Source organism: Perognathus longimembris, chromosome 20 (assembly GCF_023159225.1).
Source record: "Perognathus longimembris pacificus isolate PPM17 chromosome 20, ASM2315922v1, whole genome shotgun sequence".
Classification (NCBI taxonomy): Eukaryota; Metazoa; Chordata; class Mammalia; order Rodentia; family Heteromyidae; genus Perognathus; species Perognathus longimembris.
In genome coordinates this window covers 25,135,080-25,157,231 of record NC_063180.1, presented here as the reverse complement: position 1 = coordinate 25,157,231, position 22,152 = coordinate 25,135,080, and the positions used below count along the sequence as shown (strand labels likewise).

The 22,152-nt window shown below is 54.8% G+C and overlaps 1 protein-coding gene across 1 annotated transcript; it reads right to left on the bottom strand.

Annotated features, from left to right (window-relative positions):
• On the bottom strand, positions 1-13,589 carry Cacng8 (calcium voltage-gated channel auxiliary subunit gamma 8). The gene is made up of 4 exons (XM_048329553.1): positions 13,133-13,589; positions 3,533-3,616; positions 2,529-2,669; positions 1-777 (listed from the first exon to the last, which is right to left on the bottom strand). Exons 1-4 carry the CDS (start codon positions 13,305-13,307, stop codon positions 11-13), a joined length of 1,167 nt encoding a protein of 388 aa, XP_048185510.1. The 5' UTR covers positions 13,308-13,589; the 3' UTR covers positions 1-10.
• Between the last annotated feature and the right edge of the window lie 8,563 nt (positions 13,590-22,152).

The window sequence follows — 22,152 nt, the reverse complement described above, 5'->3', positions numbered from 1 at the left end:
CGCGCGCGCCCTACACCGGCGTGGTTTTCCTGTTGAGCGTGTTGGTGTTGGAGGCCGCAGCCTCCTTGGACAGGGTCCCGGGCGCGGGCGCGGCGGGCGCGGGCGGCGCCGGCGCGGGCGCGGCGGGCGGCCCGGTGACGGTGACCGTGACGCCGCCGCCCGCCTCCTTGGGGAAGGCGTTGTGCAGCGTGAGGAAGCCCGCCGTCCCCCCGCGGTCCCGCTCCGCGCCGGCCCCGCCGCCGCCGCCGCCGCCGCCGGCGCCCCCCGCCGCGCCGCCGTAGCCCCCCACGCCGCCGCCGCCGCTGCCGGCGGCCCCCGCCAGCCCCGCGGCCACGCTGCCCTTGGACGGGTCGCGGCTGAGCGTGTACATGGAGATGTCCGTGGAGGCGAAGCCCGGGCCCCCGGGGCCCCCGGGAGACGCGTCCCGCGACGGCGACGGCTCGCTGGACCGGGAGCTGGAGCGGGAGCGGCGGCGGTAGCGGAAGCGGTAACTGGGCAGACGGAGGATGGCCGAGGGGCCGCTCCCGCCACTGCCGCCCGCGCCCCCGCCGGCCTTGAGCAGGTCCGAGCGAGACTGGCAGTGCGCCTCGCGGCTGCGCTCGATGTAGATGTTGACGGCCAGCACGCCGATCACCTCGGCCAGGATGAACGACAGCCCGCCGAAGTAGAAGGACCAGCCGTACGAGTAGTGGTTCTTCTTCTCCTCGTCCCGCTTCGGGCCCGGCTCGCCCGCGTTGGCCGAGATGTACACGATCACGCCGATGATGTTGCTCAGGCCTGGGCGGGGACGGTCAGATGGGAGCCCAAGGCTGCAGGGCCGCCCCGCCCGCCCGGCCCCGGGCAAGCTCCACCCCGCTAGCCTGGGACCCGCCCCTTGACGTCTAGGCCACACCCCTAGCTGGACGAAGGCCCTGCCCAAATGGCCCAGGCTCCACCTCAGCCGGCCTAGGCCCCACCCCAAACTGATGAAGGTCCCTCCCTCGTGGCACAGCCCTGTCCATGACTGGCTTAAGCCCCGTCCATCACGGCGTAGGCTCCACCCCAGGAGCCCTAGGCCCCACCTCTCTCTGGCCCAGACCCCTGCCCCTCACGGTTTAGGCTTCACTCAGACGACCTCTGCCCCACCTCTAACTGGCCACTGCCACGCCCCTTGTGGTCTAGGGCCCACCCCAAACTACCTAGGCCCCGCCCCTAATTGGGCCTGGGTCCCTGCCAGTCAAAACACAGCTCTTTTTGGCTTAGTCCCCACCTACCCATTCACTTAAATGACACCTCCTACTGGGCTTGGACGGCCCTGATCGTGGCCCACCCCTCCCTTCGCGGAGTGGTCTAAACTCCCAGGCCTGGCCGAGGCCCCAGGACTTCAAAGGTCCTCACATAATCTAAGTCCCACCTCTGCTAGCTCACATCCCAGTTCTGATGGTCTAAATTCTACCCGGAGTGCCCCGAATGCACCCTTGACGAGAGGGTTCCCAAGTCCTGCCCTCCAGATCTAGTTTAAAAACCCAGGTGTTTCCCAGGCTCCGCCCCCTGCCCCTTTGAACTATTCATGATGTAATGGTGTGACTGCCCATCCATGCTGATCTGTAGTGGCTCTTCATCGTATAATCTCACCCAGGCCCTCCCCCAGCTAAACTAAAACTTGCCCTTACAAGAGCAGGTTCTTCTACTCCCCTCCAGCTTGCCAAACTCTGTCGCCTTGGGGGGTCTCAGCCTGGCTCCTTCACCCTCCCAAACTCAGCTCACCCCGCAGTTCCTCCCAGCTCCATCCCTCGAAGATCTAGACCTAGCTCCAAAGTACACCTTAAACCCTCCCCTCCGTATCCCACTCTTCAAAAGGGCTCCGCCCCTTGGAACTTCCGAGCCCAAGTCATTTAGCACCGGTAGGCCGTCCTACTCCGTGACATTTCTCTTAAATGTGTTGTCCGGGACCCCTGCCCCCTGAGGCTCCAGAGAGGGATCTCTGCTAACCTAAGTAAGGCTCTAGCTATGTGTGGTGTGTGTGTCTGTGTCCCGGCCTCTAAAACGGCTCTCGCCATCTCCTGGCCAGCCCGGCCTCTCCATCCTCAAGACCCCGTCTTTCTCAAGATCCCACCTCTTCCCCAAGCGCCTCCCCTCTGGTCTCCGAGACCGCGGTACCCACCAGACACATTCAGGTCATGGCTGGAAGTCGGCTGAGGATTACACCTACCTTACCCAGAGGGAGACAGTGGGGCTAGGGAACTGCTGGAGAAGGCTAGGGCCCAAGGGGGCGCTCGGGGCCGCGTCGCTTTGACGGCGGCAGCGCGCGCGCACGCGCACTCAAGACCCACGCGCACAGGCGCACGAGCAAACCGACGCACGAGCATCTTGATGCAGCACACGCGCACACACAGATGCACGCGCACACAAGCATGCACCTGATGCACTTACACACAGATCCACTCCCACACGCAGATGCACAAACACCGACGCACGCACGCACCCAGAGTTGCGCGCGCGCACCCGTGGACTGCCACGGCCCACCGCCCTCTCTCGCGGATTCTCACCTGCTGCCACGAACAAGATCCCCGCGCCCAGAATGATGTTCCTTTTGGACTTGTAGACGCGGGAGGCCGCCACGCACACACCTCCAAGCAGCAGCAGGATGGCGCTGAGGATAGGGAAGATGCTGGAGGCCCGGACAACTCCTGCGGGGTGGCAGGAGAGCACCAAGAGGAGCCGTCAGACGGGACCCTGCTCTCCTCCCCGCGGCCAGTTCCCTCCCCGATTTTTTCCTTGTCCCGTTTTCTATCCTGCACTTTACATTCGTCTATTTTCCTCTCTCCTGAAACATTCACTATTCCTCTAAATTACTCTCCCTACTTTTTTCAACTTCTCTGTTGGTCCACTCCCATTTCTCTTTTGTTTTCATTTCCCTTTCCTTTTTCTGCTTTGAATTTCTTCAGATTTCTATCGAATATCTAAATAGCTCCTACCTCCTTCCCTCGCCTTCCCCTCCCTTCCTCTCTCCTCCCATTTCTGCCATGCCTCATCTTTTTTGGATCTCTCTCTCCCCCCTCCCCGCTCTCTCCCTTCCCTCCCCATCCCTTTCTCTGTCTTTATCCCTTTCTCCATCTCCTCTCTGCCGTCCTTTCCACTCATCCCTAGAACCCCAGGCAACCAGATTTTGTGATTTCTGAGCCCGGCAGGACCTGCAGCCAATCATAATGCAAGCGTTGCCGCGTTCTCAGGGTGGCAGCCAATCACAGGACAGGCCTCCCCAACCCGTTCCCATGAGTGGCCAATCTCCCCCGCGCAACGACCAATCACAGCCCTGAAACCTACAACCAGTTACAAGACGGAATTGCCGCCAGTGTCCAAAGATGGCCAGGCGACCAATCGGCACTCAGGATCTCCCATCAGCCCCTGCCTAGTTGAGCGGGGAAGAGCCAACGGGGAGCCAGAGATCTCAGCGTCTGGACTTGGACTGGCTGGGAAGCTAATCTTGGCGCGTGACTCTAGCGCCGCCCCTGGCGCCCTCCAGGCCCCTCTGCCCGCGGCCCGCACGTACTGAGCAGGTACTCGGCGCTGTCATGGTCGTAGTCCGTGTCCTCCGGGAAATGGTTGATCTTCACGCAGACGCCTCTTTTCAACCCTGGAGAGGGGACGAGGTGGTGGAGGCGGGGACTAAAGAGTTGGGGGGGCGAACCCCCCAGTTTGAGAAGACCCTCCCTTCCCCTCAGGCCCCTTCTCTATTTGAGCAGATGTTCTGGTCGCGGGCTGGCGTCCGACAACTTCCAGCCTCTCTGGTCTGTATTCCCACCTGTCAAGAGAAGAGGAGGAGGGAGAGGAGGAGGAGAGGGGATGGGGAAGGGAGGAGGAAAGAGGGGGAGACCACCACAGAGACCGTCCCCTAAAGTTGAGGCGTGGGTCCCATCGCATGGAGGGGTCCTCATAAGCCTGAAATATTTGAGAGATCTGAAAGTTCCTGGGGAAGGAAGGGTGGGAAGCCATGTGGACTGTGCTGAGAAACTCCAGGAGTTCAAGTGTAGGACAGCAGTCCCCCGAACTTATTTCTTCAGTCTTGCCGCGGGTCACTTCCAAGGGGGCCCTGGGATGTAATGGGCGCTTGGAAGCTGCTTTGGGCCGCGGGTCAGTGGCTCCTGCCTGAAAATCCTAACTCCGCAGGAGGCTGAGGTCTGGAAGATCTAGGTGATGGTGGTCAACCCCGAGAAATAAAATGTGCTGGATTCCATTTCCAAAACAAGCAGCAAGAAGCAGGGCTGGAGGTGTGGTTCCAATGGTAGAGTGCCTACCTCACTAGCTCCACAAAGCCCTAAGTCCAAACTCCAGAACCAACACACACACACACACACACACACACACACACACACACACACAGCTGGGGCAATGTCTTCTGGGGTACAGCAGCTCCCAGAGCTGCGCCCTCTGGAGACAGCAGGTGGAATTTGTAGTGTTCTTCATCCCGGCAAGAGAAGCCTGGAGTGGGATTTCCCTATGTCCCTAGCAATGCCTGGGATGGGACTAGGCCTGGCTCCCAGGAAGCCTCTAGGTATGAGTGAATGCATGACAGCGTGAGTGAATAGGTGAGAAAATGATGAGTGGATATAGGAATAGCAGAAGGGGAGGTAGAGGCAGACCAAGACAGGAAAAGCAAGGGAAGAGACAAAAATGGGGATAAAGACTGGGAGGAATGTGTGGAAATCGGTGGGCAACACTGCTAACAGCTAACGTTGTGTTAAGTGATTGTATGTGCATTCACGCAGGCCATGTCCCCTGTGAACCCGATAATGCCGGTATGCTGGTTGGTGAGGGAGAGGCGGTGGATGTCAGGACTGGAGTCGACCTTCCTCCCTAGGAAGCAAGGTTCCACCACGTCCTGGTCCTGAGGCCTTGTTGGCAACTTGCCTCCTTCCCCTTCCCTATGCAAAGTCCAACAGCAGCCGGGCACTGGTGACTCACACCTGTAATCTCAGCTACCCCCGAGGTTGAGATCTGAGGATCATGGTTTGAAGCCAGCCCAGACAGGAAATGTCCATGAGACTCCTTATCTCCAATTAAACAACAAAAAGCCAGACGAGCTGTGGCTCAAGTGGTAGAGCACTAGCCTTGAGTAAAAAGGCTCAGAGTCAGCACCCCAGCCCTGAGTCAAGCCCCAGGACAAGCACACATACACAGCAGCACCTGTCCTCCTCAGGCTGATGTGAGGGTGTGAGAGGTTTAAGGCTTCACCTGGAACACATAACCCAGCACTCTGCTGATACATTGTACCCATTGCCTGGATGCAAAAACCAAGGCACTGGAGCCTTCATCAGTCCTGCACTGATGGGCTGAGGACTCAGAATTCAAACCCACAGCCCTGGGGAGGCAAGCATGTGCCATTCCCTGTCATGTAACAGTATCCAGAACATTCCAGCCCAGCACACAGTCAGTGCCTAATTTTTTTTCTTTTGCCAGTCCTGGGACTTGAACTCAGGGCCTTGGCACTGTCCATGAGCTTCTTTTGCTCAAGGCTAGCACTCTACCACTTGAGCTTTTTCTGTATATGTGGTACTGAGAAATTGAAACCAGGACTTCATAGATGCTAGGCAAGCCCTCTATCACTAAGCCACCTTCCCAGCCCCCAGTGCCTAATGTTTTCACTGAAAGAATGACTGGGCAGGCTAGCCACTGGTGCCTCATGCCTGTAATCCCAGTCACTCAGGAGGCTGAGATCTGAGGTTTGTAGTTTGAAGCCAACTCAGGCAGGAAAGTCTGTGAGACTCTTACTTCCAATTAACTACCAGAAAACTGGAAGTGGTGTTGTTCAAATGGCAGAGCACTAACCTTGAGCAAAAAAGCTCAGGGATAGTGCCCAGGGCCCTGAAATCAAGCCCCACAACTAACAACAACAACAACAAAATGACTAGACAGGCCCAGACACACATAGAAAGATGCTCAACATTACAAAATCACCAGAGACGGGGCTGGGGATATAGCCTAGTGGCAAGAGCGCTTGCTTCATATACATGAAGCCCTGGGTTCGATTCCCCAGCACCACATATACAGAAAATGGCCAGAAGTGGCGCTGTGACTCAAGTGGCAGAGTGCTAGCCTTGAGCGGGAAGAAGCCAGGGACAGTGCTCAGGCCCTGAGTCCAAGGCCCAGGACTGGCAAAAAAAAAAAAAAAAAAAAAAAAAAATCACCAGAGACATGCAAAGAAAAAAAAAAAATCTACCCTGAGCCAAATGCCAGTGGCTCATGCCAGTCATCCTCGCTACTCAGGAGGCTGATATCTGAGGATGGCAGTTCAAAGCCAGCTCGGGCAGGAAAGTCCATGAGACTCTTACCACCAATTAACCACCAGAAAACCAGAAGTGGCACTGTAACTCAAGTGGTAGAGCACTAGCCTTGAGCTGAAGAGCTCAGGGGCAGCACCTAAGCACAGAGTTTAAGTCCCATGACTGAAAAAAATAAATTTACCCTGGCTGGGAATATGGCCTACTGGCAAGATTGCTTGCCTTGTGTACATGAAGCCCTAGGTTCAATTCCCAAGCACCACATATATAGAAAATGGCCAGAAGTGGCGCTGTGGCTCAAGTGGCCTTGAGCAAAAAGAAGCCATGGACTGACTCAGGCCCTGAGTCCAAGGCACAGGACTGGCCAAAAAAAGAAAAAAACCTACCCTGTTTTTTCTCCCTTTTTCTTTCCTTCCTTCCTCTTTCTATCTTGGGGGGGGGCGGGGGCAGGCACGCAAACCCCAGTCCTGGGGCTTGAACTAAGGCCTGGATGCTGTTCCTGATTTATTATTATTATTATTATTATTATTATTGCTTAGGGGCTGGCTTGGAAGAGCCATCCTCAGACCTGAGCCTCCTGAGTAGCTGGGATTACAGGTGCGAGCCACCGGCACCAGGCTCTCAAAAGCCCAACTTTGTGCACAGAAAGGAAATGCATAATCTATCATGGTCTTACACCACTAAGCGCCCTCCCCACCTCCCCAGATCCAGTAATTTCTTTCTATTTGCTTTAATATGGCTACCAGAAAAAAGGTTAAATTCTCTCTGCTATGTGTTTACATTTCCATTGGGCAGAGGCAGGATGGAGGTGGGTGCTCTGGTCTTTAGGGCTTATTGACTTAAATCCCTAAAGATAATACAGGAAAATAATAGTGACAGGAAGAGCATAAAGGGCACGGTCCAGCCCATTGCCAGTGCCTGCTGGCCTGCTAAGTGTTTTACATTATCAGCCCATCCACCCCCTGTTCCCCTGACCATGTGGTGGAGGGGTTGCTGGGTCCCCCAGACATAGCCCAAGGTCATACCACTGGCTGTCCTGTCTCTGTCACTGTAACCCACCCATCTCGGAGGCGCACTACAAAGAAAGGTAGGTGCCGAGGCCCCCAATTCCTAAGCAGTGGCGCCAGGTCTGGTTTCCACAGCCTGGGTCCCCTGATGGGCTGAAGCTGGCTTTCCCCTAGGAAACAAGGCAGACCCTGATTCCAAGCCAGCAGCTTCTCTGTGCAAGCCGTGTCATCTCAGCCAAGACATTCGCTTCTCTGAGCCTTGGCTTTCTCTTCTAGGAAACGAGGGTGGCCATAGCAGCTGGGGACATGGCACAAGTGACACAGTGCCTCACGGCCCTGGGTTCAATCTCAGTACTGCAAAAAAGGAAGTACTGCCAGGTGCCAGTGGCTCACGCCTATCATCCTAGCTACTCAGGAGGCTGAGATCTGAGGAATGTAGTTCAAAGCCAGCCTGGGCAGGAAAGTCCATGAGACTCTTTTCTCCAATGAACCATCAAAAAAAAAAAAAAAAAAAAAAAAAAAGCCAGAAGTGGAGCTGTGGCTCAAAGTGGCAGAGTGCTAGCCTTGAGTAAAAGAGCTCAGAGACAGTGCCCAGGCCCTGAGTTCAAGCCCCAGGACCAGCACACACACACACACACACACACACACACACACACACACACACGCATGCACGCACACGCACACCGAGAAATAAAATTTTAAAAGGAAAGAACTTCCTTTGCAGGGTTACAGTGACAAGCCAATGACAGCTACAGGATCTCTAAAGCCAAGCAAGCTCCCTAGGTTCCCTCACCTGGCACCTTCCCCTGCTTGCAGGATACCAACGCAAAAAACTGGCTTTGTTCAAAACTTCCTGAGCTCCCTTGGCTGGCTTCTCAGTCTCTGGGTTGTGTGTGTGTGTGTGCGCGCGTGCACGTGCACGTGCATGCATGTGCACGCATGATGGTCCTGGAGCTTGAACTCAAGGCCCAGATGCTGTCCCTAAGCTTTCCCTCCCTCTCCCCTGCTCAAGGCTGGTGCTCCACCACTTGAGCCATAGCTCCGGCTCTTGGCTTTTTGATGGTTAACAGGGACTTTCCTTCCCCAGGCTGGCTTTGAACTGTGACCCTCAGATCTCAGCCTTCTGAGTATCTAGGATGACAGGTATGAGCTGCCAGTGCCCAGCTTTTTCCTTTTTTAAGCAGCTTTACCCATTCCACCCACGGGCTGACCACCTGGAGATGTGGGTGGGGGTTCAGATCCCCCCCATGTCTAACAGTCTCAATCAGGAGGGGCCCCTGCATATCCCCCTCCCAGTGGAGTGGAGTTTCCCATTGATCAGTGATGGAGAAAAAGTCCAAGGGGAATAGAGCTTGGTGGCAGGTGAAAATGAGAAGTTGGGTTGGGACTCGGCCACGTCCACTTACAGAGTCTCTTGGATTTCACAAACACTCGTGGAGGACAGCGGATGTTCCCCAGCACCTGAAACACTCACTAGACGGCGTTCTCACACCCCTCCATGCACTGCCTCAGCGCTTCGCAGCGAGCTTCTCACATTTACTGTAACCCTGGAATGCGCCCACCATGGCTGACCTTCCTAAGGAACGAGAGCAAGTAACGGAAATAAAATCAAGCCCACCACGGACTCTAGTTGACAATGCGTTCACGTGGAATCAGGCGCCCTGGCCCTCTGCGATTCTCACCTTGGCCAATACCAGAAGCCATTTCCTCCCCCGGGGGACAGCTGTCGATGCCCAGAGACAGCAAGAAATCTCTGGGGAGGAGACAGCTGTCACCCAGTGGGCAGAGGACACCGCAAAATGCTCAGCACAGCCCACGCCACACAGAATTCTCCCAGTGCCCTGTGCCTCATGCCTGTCATCCTAGATACTCAGGAGGCTGAGATCTGAGGATCCCAGTTCAAAGCCAGCCAGGACAAGAAAATGAATGAGATTTTTTTTTTTTGTCTTCAAGGAACCACCAAAAAAAAAAAAAAAGCTGGAAGTGGCGCTGTGGCTCAAGTAGTAGAGTGCCACCCACCCTTAAGCAAAAGAAGCTCAGTGACAGTGCTCAGGCCTTGAGTGAGAGCTCCGAGACAGACACCAAAACATAAAAGTAAACTTAAAGAAAATACAATAAAGGGGGCTGGGAATGTGGCCTCGTGGTAGAGTGCTTGCCTCGCATACATGAGACCCTGGGTTCGATTCCACAGCACCAAATATATCTAGACAAAGCCAGAAGTGGCGCTATGGTTCAAGTGGTAGAACACTAGCTTTGAGCTGAAGAGCTCAGGGACAGTGCCCAGGCCCAGAGTTCAAGCTCCACGATCGAGAAAAAAAAAAAAAACCAATAAAAGAACTTGGGCTGGTGGCTCATGCCTGTCATCCTAGCTACTCAGGAGGCTGAGATCTGAGGATCATGGAAGCCAACCTGGGCAAGAATATCTATGAGACTCTTTATCTCCAATTAACCACCTAGAAGTAGAAGTAGAGCTGTGGCTCAATGTGGTAGAGTGCTAACCTTCAGTAAAACCACTCAGGGACAGCACCCAGGCCCTGAGTTCAAGTCCCACAGCCAAGAAAAAAAAAACTTGGAAGACTTAGATCCTTTTTCCTCTTTGAGCACATCTCCTTCTATATTTTCCCCTCCCTTTCTCTTTCCCCCACTCCCTCCCTCCCTCCCTCCTCCCAGCCATTCTGGCCTCCCATGAGTGGCCAAGCTAGCACCCAGGTTTACACTGACTCCAGGGCCTTTGCACCTGCTGTTTCTAGAGCCCAAGTACCTTCCCCTGATTGATCTGTGGCTGCCCTCACTAGTTAGTTAGTTGCACGCAAGCGTCACCTGCTCTGTGGAGTTTCTCCCAGCTTCCTTCTCATCCCCGCGTCCCACTCCTACTTGGTACTCACTTCTGTATAACACCCTGAGAATTTCATTTATTCTCCTTTATCATCTGTCTCCCCACCACCAACACATGGGATCTTTAGGGGCTGGGCTTCTGTCTGTCCTTACTCCCTCTCTATTGCTTTGAGAGCCAAGGACAGAGGTTGGAGGTGTGGCTCAGTTGGTAGAGCACCAGCCAATGAGCAAAAGGGTCAGGCACCGAGTTTGAGTTCCAGGTCTTGGACAGAGAGAGCGAGAGAGAGAGAGAATGAATTAAGGACAGAGCTTGGTACAGACTACAAATCGATACAATTTGGTTGATGGATGAGTGAATGAATGAACAAACACATGAATGGTGACCCTATTCTTTCACACACCCTATCCCAGGGTCTCTGCCTGCAGCTCATCAAGGCAGTGAGTCAACCCCGATGCAAACCTCTTCAAGAAGTGTAATGGAAGGAGAGGGAGGCGTGTGAGGCTGTAAGGAGTGGAGGTGCCCAGGGAAAGATGGGCATCCCACTCGCAAGCTGACCAGACCACGACTCCTCGGAGCAGCTGCTCCTGCTTGTGTCCCAGCAGCACACCAGCCTCCGCCGGCAGATCTCGAAGCCAGAGACTGGGTCTTCACTGGAAAATCTCCCTCTCTTTCAATGCTGGCAACAGATTCATTACAAAAACAACAGAGCTCACCTACAAAGCCCACCCCACTGCACGGCTGGGTCACTGGAGGCAAGGGGCTTAATTTCTCTGAGCCTCAGTTTCCCAATCCCTGACTGGGAGGATTAATGAAATCACTGCGTGCTCAGCTGGTAACAAGTGTTCTGCTTAAAGACAGAGGAGAAGGCAGAGTAAATGAGGGTGAAAGAGGGCTGGAAGGGGATCGATCATCATCTCTTGGCGCCCGTGAGGGTCAGTGGGATTGCTGGTCTCCTCACCATGGGCTCTGGGGCTGGTGAGCACACAGCCGTCATTCAGGGACTCCTGCAGACTGAAGCAAGGGCAAGACAGGGCTAGCAAGGAAGAAGGCAGTGGGCCTGGCCGAGACAGGCGTTCAACACAGAAGAGCAAAGATGGAGACTGAGCCGGGCACCCAAAGCTCACACCTGGCATCCCAGCTACTCAGGAGGCGGAGATCTGAGGATCGTGGTTCAAAGTCAGCCCAGGCAGGAAAGTCCATGAGACTCTTATCTCCAGTACACCACCAAAAAGCCAGAAGTGGAGCTGTGGTTCAAATGGTAGAGCAGCATCCTTGAGTAACAAAGCTCAGGAACAGTGCCTATGCCCTGAGTTCAAGCCCCAGGACTGGGAAAGAAAGAAAGAAAGAGAGAAAGAAAGAAAGAAAGAAAGAAAGAAAGAAAGAAAGAAAGAAAGAGAGAGAGAGAAGGAGGGAGGGAGGGAGGAAGGGAAGGAAGGGAGAGAGAAAGAAAGAAGGGAGGGAGGGAGGGAGGGAGACAGGAAGAGAAGGCAGGAAGGAGAAAGGAAGGAAGGAAAGAGGAGGGAGGGGGGCTGGGGATATGGCCTAGTGGCAAGAGTGCTTGCCTCATATACATGAGGCCCTGGGTTCAATTCCCAAGCACCACATATACAGAAAACAGCCAGAAGCGGCACTGTGGCTCAAGTGGCAGAGTGCTAGCCTTGAGCAAAAAGAAGCCAGGGACAGTGCTCAGGCCCTGAGTTCAAGCCCCAGGACTGGCCAAAAAAAAAAAGAAAAAAGAGGAGGGAGGGAAGGAAGGAAAGAAGGAGGAAGGAAGGAAAGAAAGGATGGAGGGAGGGAAGGAAGGAGGAAGAAAGGAAGGAAAGAAAGGAGGGAGGGAAGGAAAGAGGGAGGGAAAGAAGGAAGGGAGAGAAGGAAAGAAAGAAAGGAAGAAAGAAAGAAAGAGAAAGGAAGGAAGGAAGCAGCAAAGATAGAGGGCTCAAAGGAGGCAGTAGTGAGCAGAGGTTGTGGAGTGAGGAAGGAGGCATGGGGAGGAAGAAGGTGGAGCAGCATGGGAGAGAGAGCAAGACAAGGAGAACCAGGAAAGGGCCAGGCAGAGGTGTGGGGTTCCGGGACCTCCGGTGGGAGACAGGCTGGGAGGGCTGCAGATGTGGGAGATGGTGGAAACAGAGTGGAGGTCACCAGTCATCTCCTGTCACCAGAGGTGGTAACTGAGCCCTCTGGGGCTGGGTGAGGAGGGGGTACGAATGGGGTCCTCAGAGGACTGAGGGAGTGAGGAAGGACAAGGAAGTAAACTGAAGCCAGGCACCCGAGGCTCACGCTCATAATCCTAGCTACTCAGGAGGCTGAGATCTGAGGATCATGGTTCCAAGCCAGCCCGGGCAGGAAAGTCCGTGAGACTCTTATCTCCATTAAACCACTCAGGAAAAAGGCCCAAGTGGTGCTGTGGCTCAACTGGTAGAGCTCCAGTCTTGAGAAAAACAAAACAAAACAAGCTCAGGGACAGTGCCTACGTCCTGAGTTCAAGCCTCACAATCAACAACAGAAATTGTTAAATAAACACAAAAAAGGTGAACCAAGCCAGGCACCGGTGGTTCACACCTGTAATCCTAACTAATCAGGAGGCTGAGATCTGAGGATCCCAATTTGAAGCCAGTCCCAATAAAAAAAAAGTCCCCGTGAGATTCTTATCTCTAATTAACTACTTAAAACCCAGAAGTGGCGCTGCGGCTCAAAGTGGCAGAGCACTAGCCTTGAGCAGAAGAGCTCAGGGACAATGACCAGGCCCTGAGTTCAAGTCCCATGACCGACATAAAAATAATAATAAAGTTAAACTGAGAGTAGGCCCAGTAGTGACTGGAGGAGTCCTTCAGAGAGAGAGGAAGAGGTGAGGGGTGGTGGGAAGGGATGGGGCATAGTGTGAGGAGTGGGAAGGGCATCCATAGGTGCCCAGCTCAGGGCTGGTTGCCCTGGGACCCTGCCCTGCCTGGGACCAGGCCCCAGGCAGAGGCCCAGGTGGGAGGTTTAGACACAGAGGCCCCTGGAGCCCCTCCTGCCAGGGCCCATCCTACCTTCCAGGCAGCAGATCCGCCAGAGGCCCGAGTGCGTGAGCCCCCCGGGGTCCTTCTTCTCGGAGGCGCTGCCCCCGCGGTGGGGGGGCCCATCGTCGCCCCCCGTGAGGTTGGTGGTGTTGCAGATGAGCGCACGCGTGTACAGCCAGTAGTCGGTGCTGATGGCAATGGTCATGAGGCCGAAGGCGGCGAAGGCGCCCACGGTGGTCAGCAGCACCTGCACCCCCTTCTCGCACCACAGCCCCCTCTCTTCGTTCCAGCGCTTCAGCGACTCCAGTTTGACCACGGGCAGCCGGGGGGCCGTGGGCCACCACCGGGGCAGCGGGGGCGGGGCCGTACCGGCGGCTGGGGGGGGTCACAGCCAGGCAGAAGTAGGGGGCCCCCAGGGCCAAAGGGGTGGGGTGGGGGGGGCGGCGAGCAGGAGGCTGTGGCTGGCTGGGGGTCAGGGTGCCGCCATGGCGCCTAGCTGGTGGAGGCAGGGGCAAGAGAAGGAATTAGACAGGGACCTCTCTGGCCTCCTTCGTTCAAGGGTACCACCCCCCAGTGCACTGGGGGAGACCCCAACTCCCCCTCCCCCCAGGCCTCCCTGGCCTCCAGCCCCTCTGCCTGCTCCTCACACGACCCTCTATCCCAGGCCCTCCTCAAGTTTTTCCTTTCTTTGCTTTTTTCTTGGGGGGAGGGGAATACCCTGGACTTGAACTCAGGGCCTGGGTGCTGTCCCTGAGCTTTTTCACTCAAGGCTGAAGTTCTATTACTTGAGCCACAGCTCCACTTGTGGCTTTTTGGTGGTTAATTGGAAATAAAGAGTCTCATGGATTTTCCTATCCAGGGTGGCTTCAAACCAGGATACTCGGATCTCAATCTCCTGAGCAGCTGGGATTCAAGGCGTGAGCCACGGGGCCCTCATGCTCCTGTTTTGTCATTGCAGCATCCCTGCCGCTGCTCATACAGCTTCCTCTACTTAGGAAAAACAAATCTCTCAATCTCTCCTGCACTTAAAGGAGAATCTTCCCCAGTGGCCCTCACCGTTTGGACAGTCTCAGACAGCCAGGCAGCATCCACGCAGGCCTCGGTGTGGGAACCTCCCTCCCCGCTCCACCCCTGCGAAACACCTCCAAGTTCCCACAGAACCTTTGAAAAATCCACATGCTGCCCCAAGCTGGTGGCTGGCACCTGTCATCCTAGCTACTCACGAGGCTGAGATCTGAGGATCACGGTTCAAAGCCAGCCACGGTTCAAAGCAAGTCCGTGAGACTCCAATGAACTACCAGAGTGGGAAGTGGAGCCCTGGCTCAAGTGGTACAGTGCTGGCCTTGAGCTGAAAAGCACAGGGACAGCACCCAGGCCCTGAGTTCAAGCCCCAAGACCAACACCACACACACACACACACACACACACACACACACACGCACGCATGCACACACACACACACACTTCAGTCCTGCCTGAGAAATTCTGGCTTCTCCAGGCTGGCATAGAGGTTTTTTTTTTTTGTTTTTTTGTTTTTGCCAGTCCTGGGCCTTGGACTCAGGGCCTGAGCACTGTCCCTGGCTTCTCTTTGCTCAAGGCTAGCACTCTGCCACTTGAGTCACAGCGCCACTTCTGGCCATTTTCTGTATATGTGGTGCTGGGGAATCGAACCCAGGGCTTCATGTATACGAGGCAAGCACTCTTGCCACTAGGCTATATCCCCAGCCCTGGCATAGAGTTTTAAATGCTCCCTGGGGGATGCCCATGTTGGACCACCCACTTCTCACTGCCCCCTCACCCCCAGTGCCCTATTTTGCATTTGACTCAGGAAAATGGCTTAGTTAAAAAACAAAAAAATCTTCCAGCCGGGTGCTGGTGGCTCATGCTTATAATCCCAACTACTCAAGAGGCTGCAATCCAAAGATCCCAGTTCAAAGCCAACCCAGGCAGAAAAGTCCACGAGACTCTTATGTCCAACTAACTACCTAAAAAGCCAGAAGTGGCGCTGTGGCTCAAAGTAGTAGAGGGCTAGGCTGGAGCAAAAAGAGCACAGGGACAGCACCCAGGCCCTGAGTTCAAGCCCCTCAACTGACAGAAAAAGAAAAAAGAAGAAAGTAGTCCAGCCAGGAGCCAGTGACTTATGTATCATCCTAGCTACTCAGGATGTTGAGATTTGAGGATTGAAGTTTGAAGCCAGCTGCAGGTAAGGAAACTGTGAGACTCCTATTGCCAATGAAGTACCAAAAAAGCGGATCATGGAGCTGTGGCTCAAATGCAGAGCACCAGTCGTGAGCAATAAAAGCTCAGCGACAGAGCCCAAGCCCTGAGTTCAAGCCTCAAGGAATAAAAAGAAAATCTTCCAAAGTGCTCCCTTCTGTCCATAAAACTTAGACCAACTCATCCTGGCCATCACTTTCTCCTCCATTAAGAAAAAAATTTCGGGGCTAGGAATATGGCTTAGCAGTAGAGTACTTGCCTAGCATGCATAAAGCCCTGGGTTTGATTCCTCAGCACCACATAAACAGAAAACACCAGAAGTAGAGCTGTGGCTCAAGAGGTAGAGTGCTAGCCTTGAGCAAAAAGAAGCCAGGGGCAGTGCTCAGACCCTGAGTTCAAGCCCCAGGACTGGCAATATCTATATCCATCCATCCATCCACCCCTCCATCCATCCATCTATCTATATATTTCCACCCTCAGCCCCCAGGCCCCTTATCCTCATTCAGAAATATCTCAACATCCACCCCCCCCCACTCCACCCAGCCCCAAGTCCCACTGCACCCACTTTATCTGCATCACAGGGGACTCCCCCAATTTTGGGTCTCTCCAGCTCACTTTGAACCCCTGATCTCTCTTCAACAGGTACAGAGACCCCCTTTTTTCCTCTTCCCATGCACCCCTCCTTCTTGGGGCTTGGAGGAAATCCCCCTCACCCCCAGCCCTCACACACCTTCATCTTCCCTGACCACCTCACCTGTGCGGGAACTTGAGACAGCACCTCTTTCCCATCTTGACACACATTCCCTCCATCACCTGCACCCTCCAAACTCTTCTCAATAAGGAACCGGGGGCCACTGCCCCTGGCCCACCACTTCCCAGGTCCCCCGTGCCCTGCCCACCTGCCTCTCCCCACCAGGCCCTTCCCCTACCTTCACTCCACTCCAGTCCCAGGGCCCCCGAGAATGAGGCGCTCCAAGGCCACCCCTGGTCCGGGCTCGGGGTGACCTTGGCCTCCAGTGCCTCCCTGTCTCCACCCACCCCCGGGCTGGCCCACACTGGGGCTGCTCCCTGGAGGGGCCCTAGAGAAAGGTTGTGTGTGTGGGGGGAGTGTCTCCATGGAAACAGGGCCCGCTGCCCCTCACTCCCTTGTCCTCCCTCCCTCGACTCCTACCTGTCCCCCCCCCCCCAGCCCCTCAACAGGCCCTGTGCCCCTGCCTCTCCGCCAGAAACTCAGTTTCCCCTGGTCCTGGCTCTCCGCCTCTGCTCCGCCGCCGGCAGCAGGCAGGCCACCTCTACCCTGGGAACGGCTTTCGGTTCCCCCGGGGAGCCCTGAACGCGGGGCCCGCGGACCTGTGACCGGGGACGGAGACGGGGAGACCGCTTCGTTTTGGCAATTTTTGGCGATCGTCTGTTTGGCTTCAGGTACTCTTCGCGGGACCCGGCGGCCCCCACGGCGGCGGGGGAGGCAGGGGCAGGGGACCCCCGACCCCAAGCTTCCGGGTAGGAGGGGGTTCCCCATGCTCCTCACCCCGGAATCCAGGGGGGAGGGTGTCGCCGAGCCCGAGCCCCCCCCCCATCCACCCACCTCCGAGGAACCCACAGCCCGGCTCACCTCTGCGATCGCTCGGTCCACGCGTGCACGCGCCGCGAGGGGACTGCGGCCCCCCGCCCCGACCCCGCTACGGCGGCAGCGCCCGCCGCCGCTCCCCCTGCTCCGGGGGCCGGGGACCCCGGCGACCGACCCGGCTGGGGACGGAGCTGAGGGGGCGGACGAGGCAGGGGTGTGGGGGGGAAGGGGAGGGAAGGGGCACGGGCGCAGCCCAGGGACTGAGGGGGTCGGGATTGAAAGGAAGAAAAAAAAAGAAAAAGGTGAGGAGACAATTTGGTTCTCGTGTCGCTGGGTAAAGTGCGGAGCTGGAGGACGAGAGAGGGAGGGAGGAGGGGGAGGGGGAGGGGGAGGGGAGCTGCCGGGGGAGGGGGAGCCTTGGGGAGGAGATGGATGGGGGGGAGGGGAACGGCTGGGGGCAGGGTCTGGGTGGCAGAAGGAAGCTGTGGAAGGAGAGAGAGACCAGGAGATCCGGAGAGGAAGGGAGAGACAGAGCCAGAGGAGGAGAAGCGGAAAGAGGGACCCAGAGCCCCAGGACCGGGAATGGGGGGAGGAGGGGGGGGGGAGGCAGGGACCGGTAGTGGAAGGAAGTTAGACCTACAGACACAGACAGAGAAAGACAGACAGACCGGCAGGCAGGCATAGACAGAGAGAGGAGAGAGAAGCAGAGCCCAAGGAGAGGAGCCCAGAGAATGGGGAGCGAGGAGGGTGAGGAGGGGTTCAGGTTCTGGATCACAGAAGGGACTGGAGGAGAGACAGATGGGGACAGACAGACAGAGATGAACTGGGAGGCTCTGACAGGGGGGAAGAAATGGGGAGGGGGAGGGGGAGGAGCTGGGGAGGGGGCAAGGTCTTGGTAGAGAGAGGATGAGGGGGAGAGTAAAGGGGGAGAGAAATGGGCAGGGGGGAGGGGGTCTGGGTGGCAGGAGGTGCAGGGGACAGAAAGACCGGTGCAGAAGGAAAGAGGGGGAACAGATGGAGGGAGGCTGAGGCTGAGAGAGACAGAGACCCAGAGACCTAGAGACAGACTTACAGACTGAGCCAACAGCACTAGGAAACCGAAGGGAGGAGAGAGAGGGAAAATAAACGAAACTGGGAGAAAGACTTGGGCTGAGACACATTGAGGAGGTCAGAGATAGGACCCCCTGCCCCCTCGCCCACCCTCATCCCCAGCCCCTACTCCCCACCCCCATCCCCATTTCAAAGCCACCCCCCACCCCCACTAGCCTCCATGGCTTCAGCATCGCTTGCCGCCGCCACCGCCTCTTCCTGTCGTCATAGCAACGGGATCCAGGCGCCTAGCCAAGGCTGGCAGCGGCGGCCGGAAATGAGGGGAGGGCCTTTTTAAAAAGGACCCCAGGAAAGCGCGTTCGTTCTCTCTCTCTCTCTCTCTCTCTCTCTCTCTCTCTCTCTCTCTCTCTCTCTCTCTCTCTCTCTCTCTCTCTCTCTCTCTCTCCTCCCCCCCCCCCCCCAAATCGCAGGGAAAACTCGACTTTCCTGAGGGAGATAGGGGCAAAAGAGCCCTTCTCAAATAAAATCATATTCAATTTACCAGGAGAGCAACTCTTTCTTCATAGCTACCCCCCCCCCACCTATCCCTAGCTCAACTCTGATGGGAAGAGTTGGGGTCCTCCCAAGATGGGGATCGGGCTGGGGAGCAAAGGAGGGCATTCAGGACTTGGATGGAAACAGTTTGCCCCATCCAGGACGGAACTGGAGAGTCAGGCAAGTTTTGAGAAGCAAGAATGAACGTTGCGTTGTCAGTTCTAGAACCAGCCATCAGGACAACAGCAGGTGGAGAATCTGAGATGAGGGAAAGTTTGGTCTTGATCTGCATCTCAGGGACGTCCCCTAGCCCATGCTATGACCTTGACAGAACACTCCTGACCTCTAATCTCTGCCATTCTCAAGAGGAAAGCTGGCTCTCCTAAGACAAGGCGACAAGGTCTCACATGGGCACCAGGCAAGCTGGCTTTCCAGGTTTGTGTCTTCCTGCAAATGTTATTTTAAAACAACATCTGAGCTGGACCGCTGGTGGCTCATGCCTGTCATCCTAGCTACTCAGGAGGCTGAGACCCGAGGATCATGGTTTAAAGCCAGCCCAGGCAGGCAAGTCCCTCCGTCTCTTATCTCCAATTAAGCACCAGAAAAACAAAGGTGGAGTTATGGCTCAAAGTGGTAGAGTGCTAGCCTTGAGTAAAAGAGCTCAGGGACAGTGCCCTGGCCCATGACTGACAACAAAACAACAAAAATCAGAGCTGGGCACACTATTGGCTCACACCTGTAATCCTAGTTACTCAGGAGATCTGAGATCTGAGATCTAGGTTCAAAGCCATCCAGGGTAGAAAAGTCTATGAGACTCTTGTTTCCAACTAACCAGCAAAAAGCTGGAAGTAGAGGTATGACTCATTTGGTGGAGCATTAACCATGAGGAAAAAAGCTCATGGACAGAACCCAGGCCTTGAGTTCAAGAAACAGGACTGACATACATGCATGCCCGCATGCGCACACACACACAGACATACACACACATACACAGAGCCAGGGTTTCTCAGCCTCTGCACTAATGACATCTGAGAGGCAAAGCCTCATTCAGAGACAGACCTGTGAACTGTCCCCAGCCACCAAAAACCAGCAGCCGACTCTTCCACCTAGCTGATGGCCCACCAAAAACATCTCCAGCCCTGCTTAGTGGCCCTGGTGAGACAGTAACACATCCATCAGGAACCATTAAAATAAACTAGTCAGCAATGCCAGGCACTTACTATTTTTTTTCTCTTAAGTTAAAATGTATTTTAGTCACAGTGAAACCCTTTGGAAAAATTAATATACGCTAATAAAAAGGTTTTTTTTTTAATTTTTAAAGAGTTTCTGAAGCAAATTAATATACTCATCATTTAAAAAATAGAATCAAATGACACAGAAGAAATTATAAGAAAAACAATTCAGGTCTGTAGTGAAAAGATTTCTTAACAATTAGAGTTGTTTCTTCTCATCACAGGCCTTGTCATCTCTCAGTAATAATTGTCTTCTGAGCTGGGCACCAATGACTCACACCTGTAATCCCAACTACTCAGGAGGCTGAGATCTTAGGATCGAGGTTCAAAGCCAGCCCAGGCAGGAAAGTCAGTGACATTCTTAACTCTAATTTTACACACGCACACACACGCGCACACACACACACACACACACACACACACACACACACACCAGAAATGGAGCTGTGGCAGCCTTGAACACAAAAGCTCAGGGACAGCATCCAGGCCCTGAGTTCAAGCCACAGGAAGGGCAACATAAAATAAAATAAATAATAATTGTCTTCTGGATGTATCCATGTCATACTTTATTATTTATTGTTGTCTGTCTTGAGGTAGATACAATGGAATTCATGGGGAGTGGTTGCTTTTTTCTCTGCCTTCCATCTAATTTTTGTATTTTTACATCTGCTGGTTAAGTTTTTGTCAGTAACTAAAGAGAAGGCATTGCTCCTCCTTTTCCTTCTCCTCCTTTTTCCTTCTTCCTCCTTTCTTCTTGGTGTGTGTGTGTGTGTGTGTGTGTGCCAGTCCTAAGACTTAACTCAAAGCCTGGACTCTGTCCCTGAGCTTTTCTTTTTTTTCACTCAAAGCTAGTGCTCTACCACTTGAGCCACAACCCCACTTCTGGCTCGTTAGTGGTTAATTTGAAATGAGAGTCTCATGGACATTCCTGCCTAGGCTAGCTTTGCACCTCAATCGCCAGATATTAGCCTCTTGAGTAGCTAAGATTATAGGTGTGCTCCACCAGCACTCAGTAGCAGGGAGATTTTTAGAATGAGCCCCCAAATTCCTACTGCAGTGAAGCCCCTCCCCTAGGTATGGGAAAGGCCTGGGAACAGAATGAGACATGGCTGCATGGTTAGGCAAAAGCTGGCACAAACCCAGTCCAAAGGAGAGAGTATGCTGGGTGGGCCAGACCTGATCAGCTCATGAGTCAGATAGAGCCTGAGGAGGAGAGATGCCCGGATGTTCCCTGAGGCACAGATTGCCACAGGGGGAGATGGGGCTAGGCACAGAGGCCTGAGGCCCTGAAGACAGGACCTGGAACAGAGGAGTGAGCGCAGGAAAGGAATTGTGCTCAGTGGTAGCAGATGGAGGGTGCTTTCTCCCAGAGGCAAAGCAGCCAGACCACTGGGTGGCTTTAGATTTGGGGAGCCAGTGGGTTGATCCCGGTGTTAATTGGCCATGCAGCCACACATGATTGAAGCGCACGACACTGTGAAGGGCAGGCAAGGCTGGCACAGCCGGAGCTGCAGGAAAGCTTTGCCCAGCCTCCCTCCTTCCACTCCCAACAGCCAGCGTGGCTCTGTGCAGCCCCCACAGGGCCCCTGCAGCCCACAGTGCTGCTCTCCCTCTGGGCTCATTTCCACATGGTCCTCAAAACATTTGAAACTGACCCTGTCTCTACTTCTGCAACAGCTCCCTATTGCCCCAAGACAAGATCCACCCTCCTCACATGTGTCTTGTGTATGTGACTACAAGTGCACGTGTGTGTCTATGTGTATGCTTATGTGCAACCGTGTGTGTGTGTATGTGTGTGTGTGCATCTACATGTGTATGTGTGTTGGTACTGAGGCTTGAACTCAAGGCCTGGATGCTGTCCTTGAACTTTTTGCTCAAGGCTGGCCCTCTACCACTTGAGCCACACCTCCACTGTTGGCTAGTTCATTGCAGGTAACTCTCATGAACTTTCCTGCCTGGGCTGGGTTTGAACTTCATTCTTCAGATCTCAGCCTCCTGAGTAGCTAGGATTACAGGTGTGAGCCACCAGTGCCCACCTGTCTTCTTTATCAAGAGCCCCAGTCCCTTCTTTTTCCATCCCTTCTGCCACCTCCCACACACAGGATCCATTTTCCTACTTCCATCCTGCTCTTAAAGAGGCAACTAAAGGGGCTGGGAATGTGGCTTAGTGGTAGAGAGCTGGCCTAGCATGCATGAAGCCCTGGGTTCGATTCCTCGTTATCACATAAACAGAAAAGGCAGGAAGTGGCACTGTGGCTCAAGTAGTAGAGTGCTAGCCTTGAGTACAGAGAGGCTCAGGGACAGTGCCCAGACCCTGAGTTCAAGCCCCAGAACTGGCAAAAAACAAAACTAACAACAACAACAACAACAACAAAAAGAGGCAAATAATTCCCCCTTCCTCTGGAAAGCCCTCCCCTGCCCCTGCCTGCCCTGGGGCTGTCTGCACATCC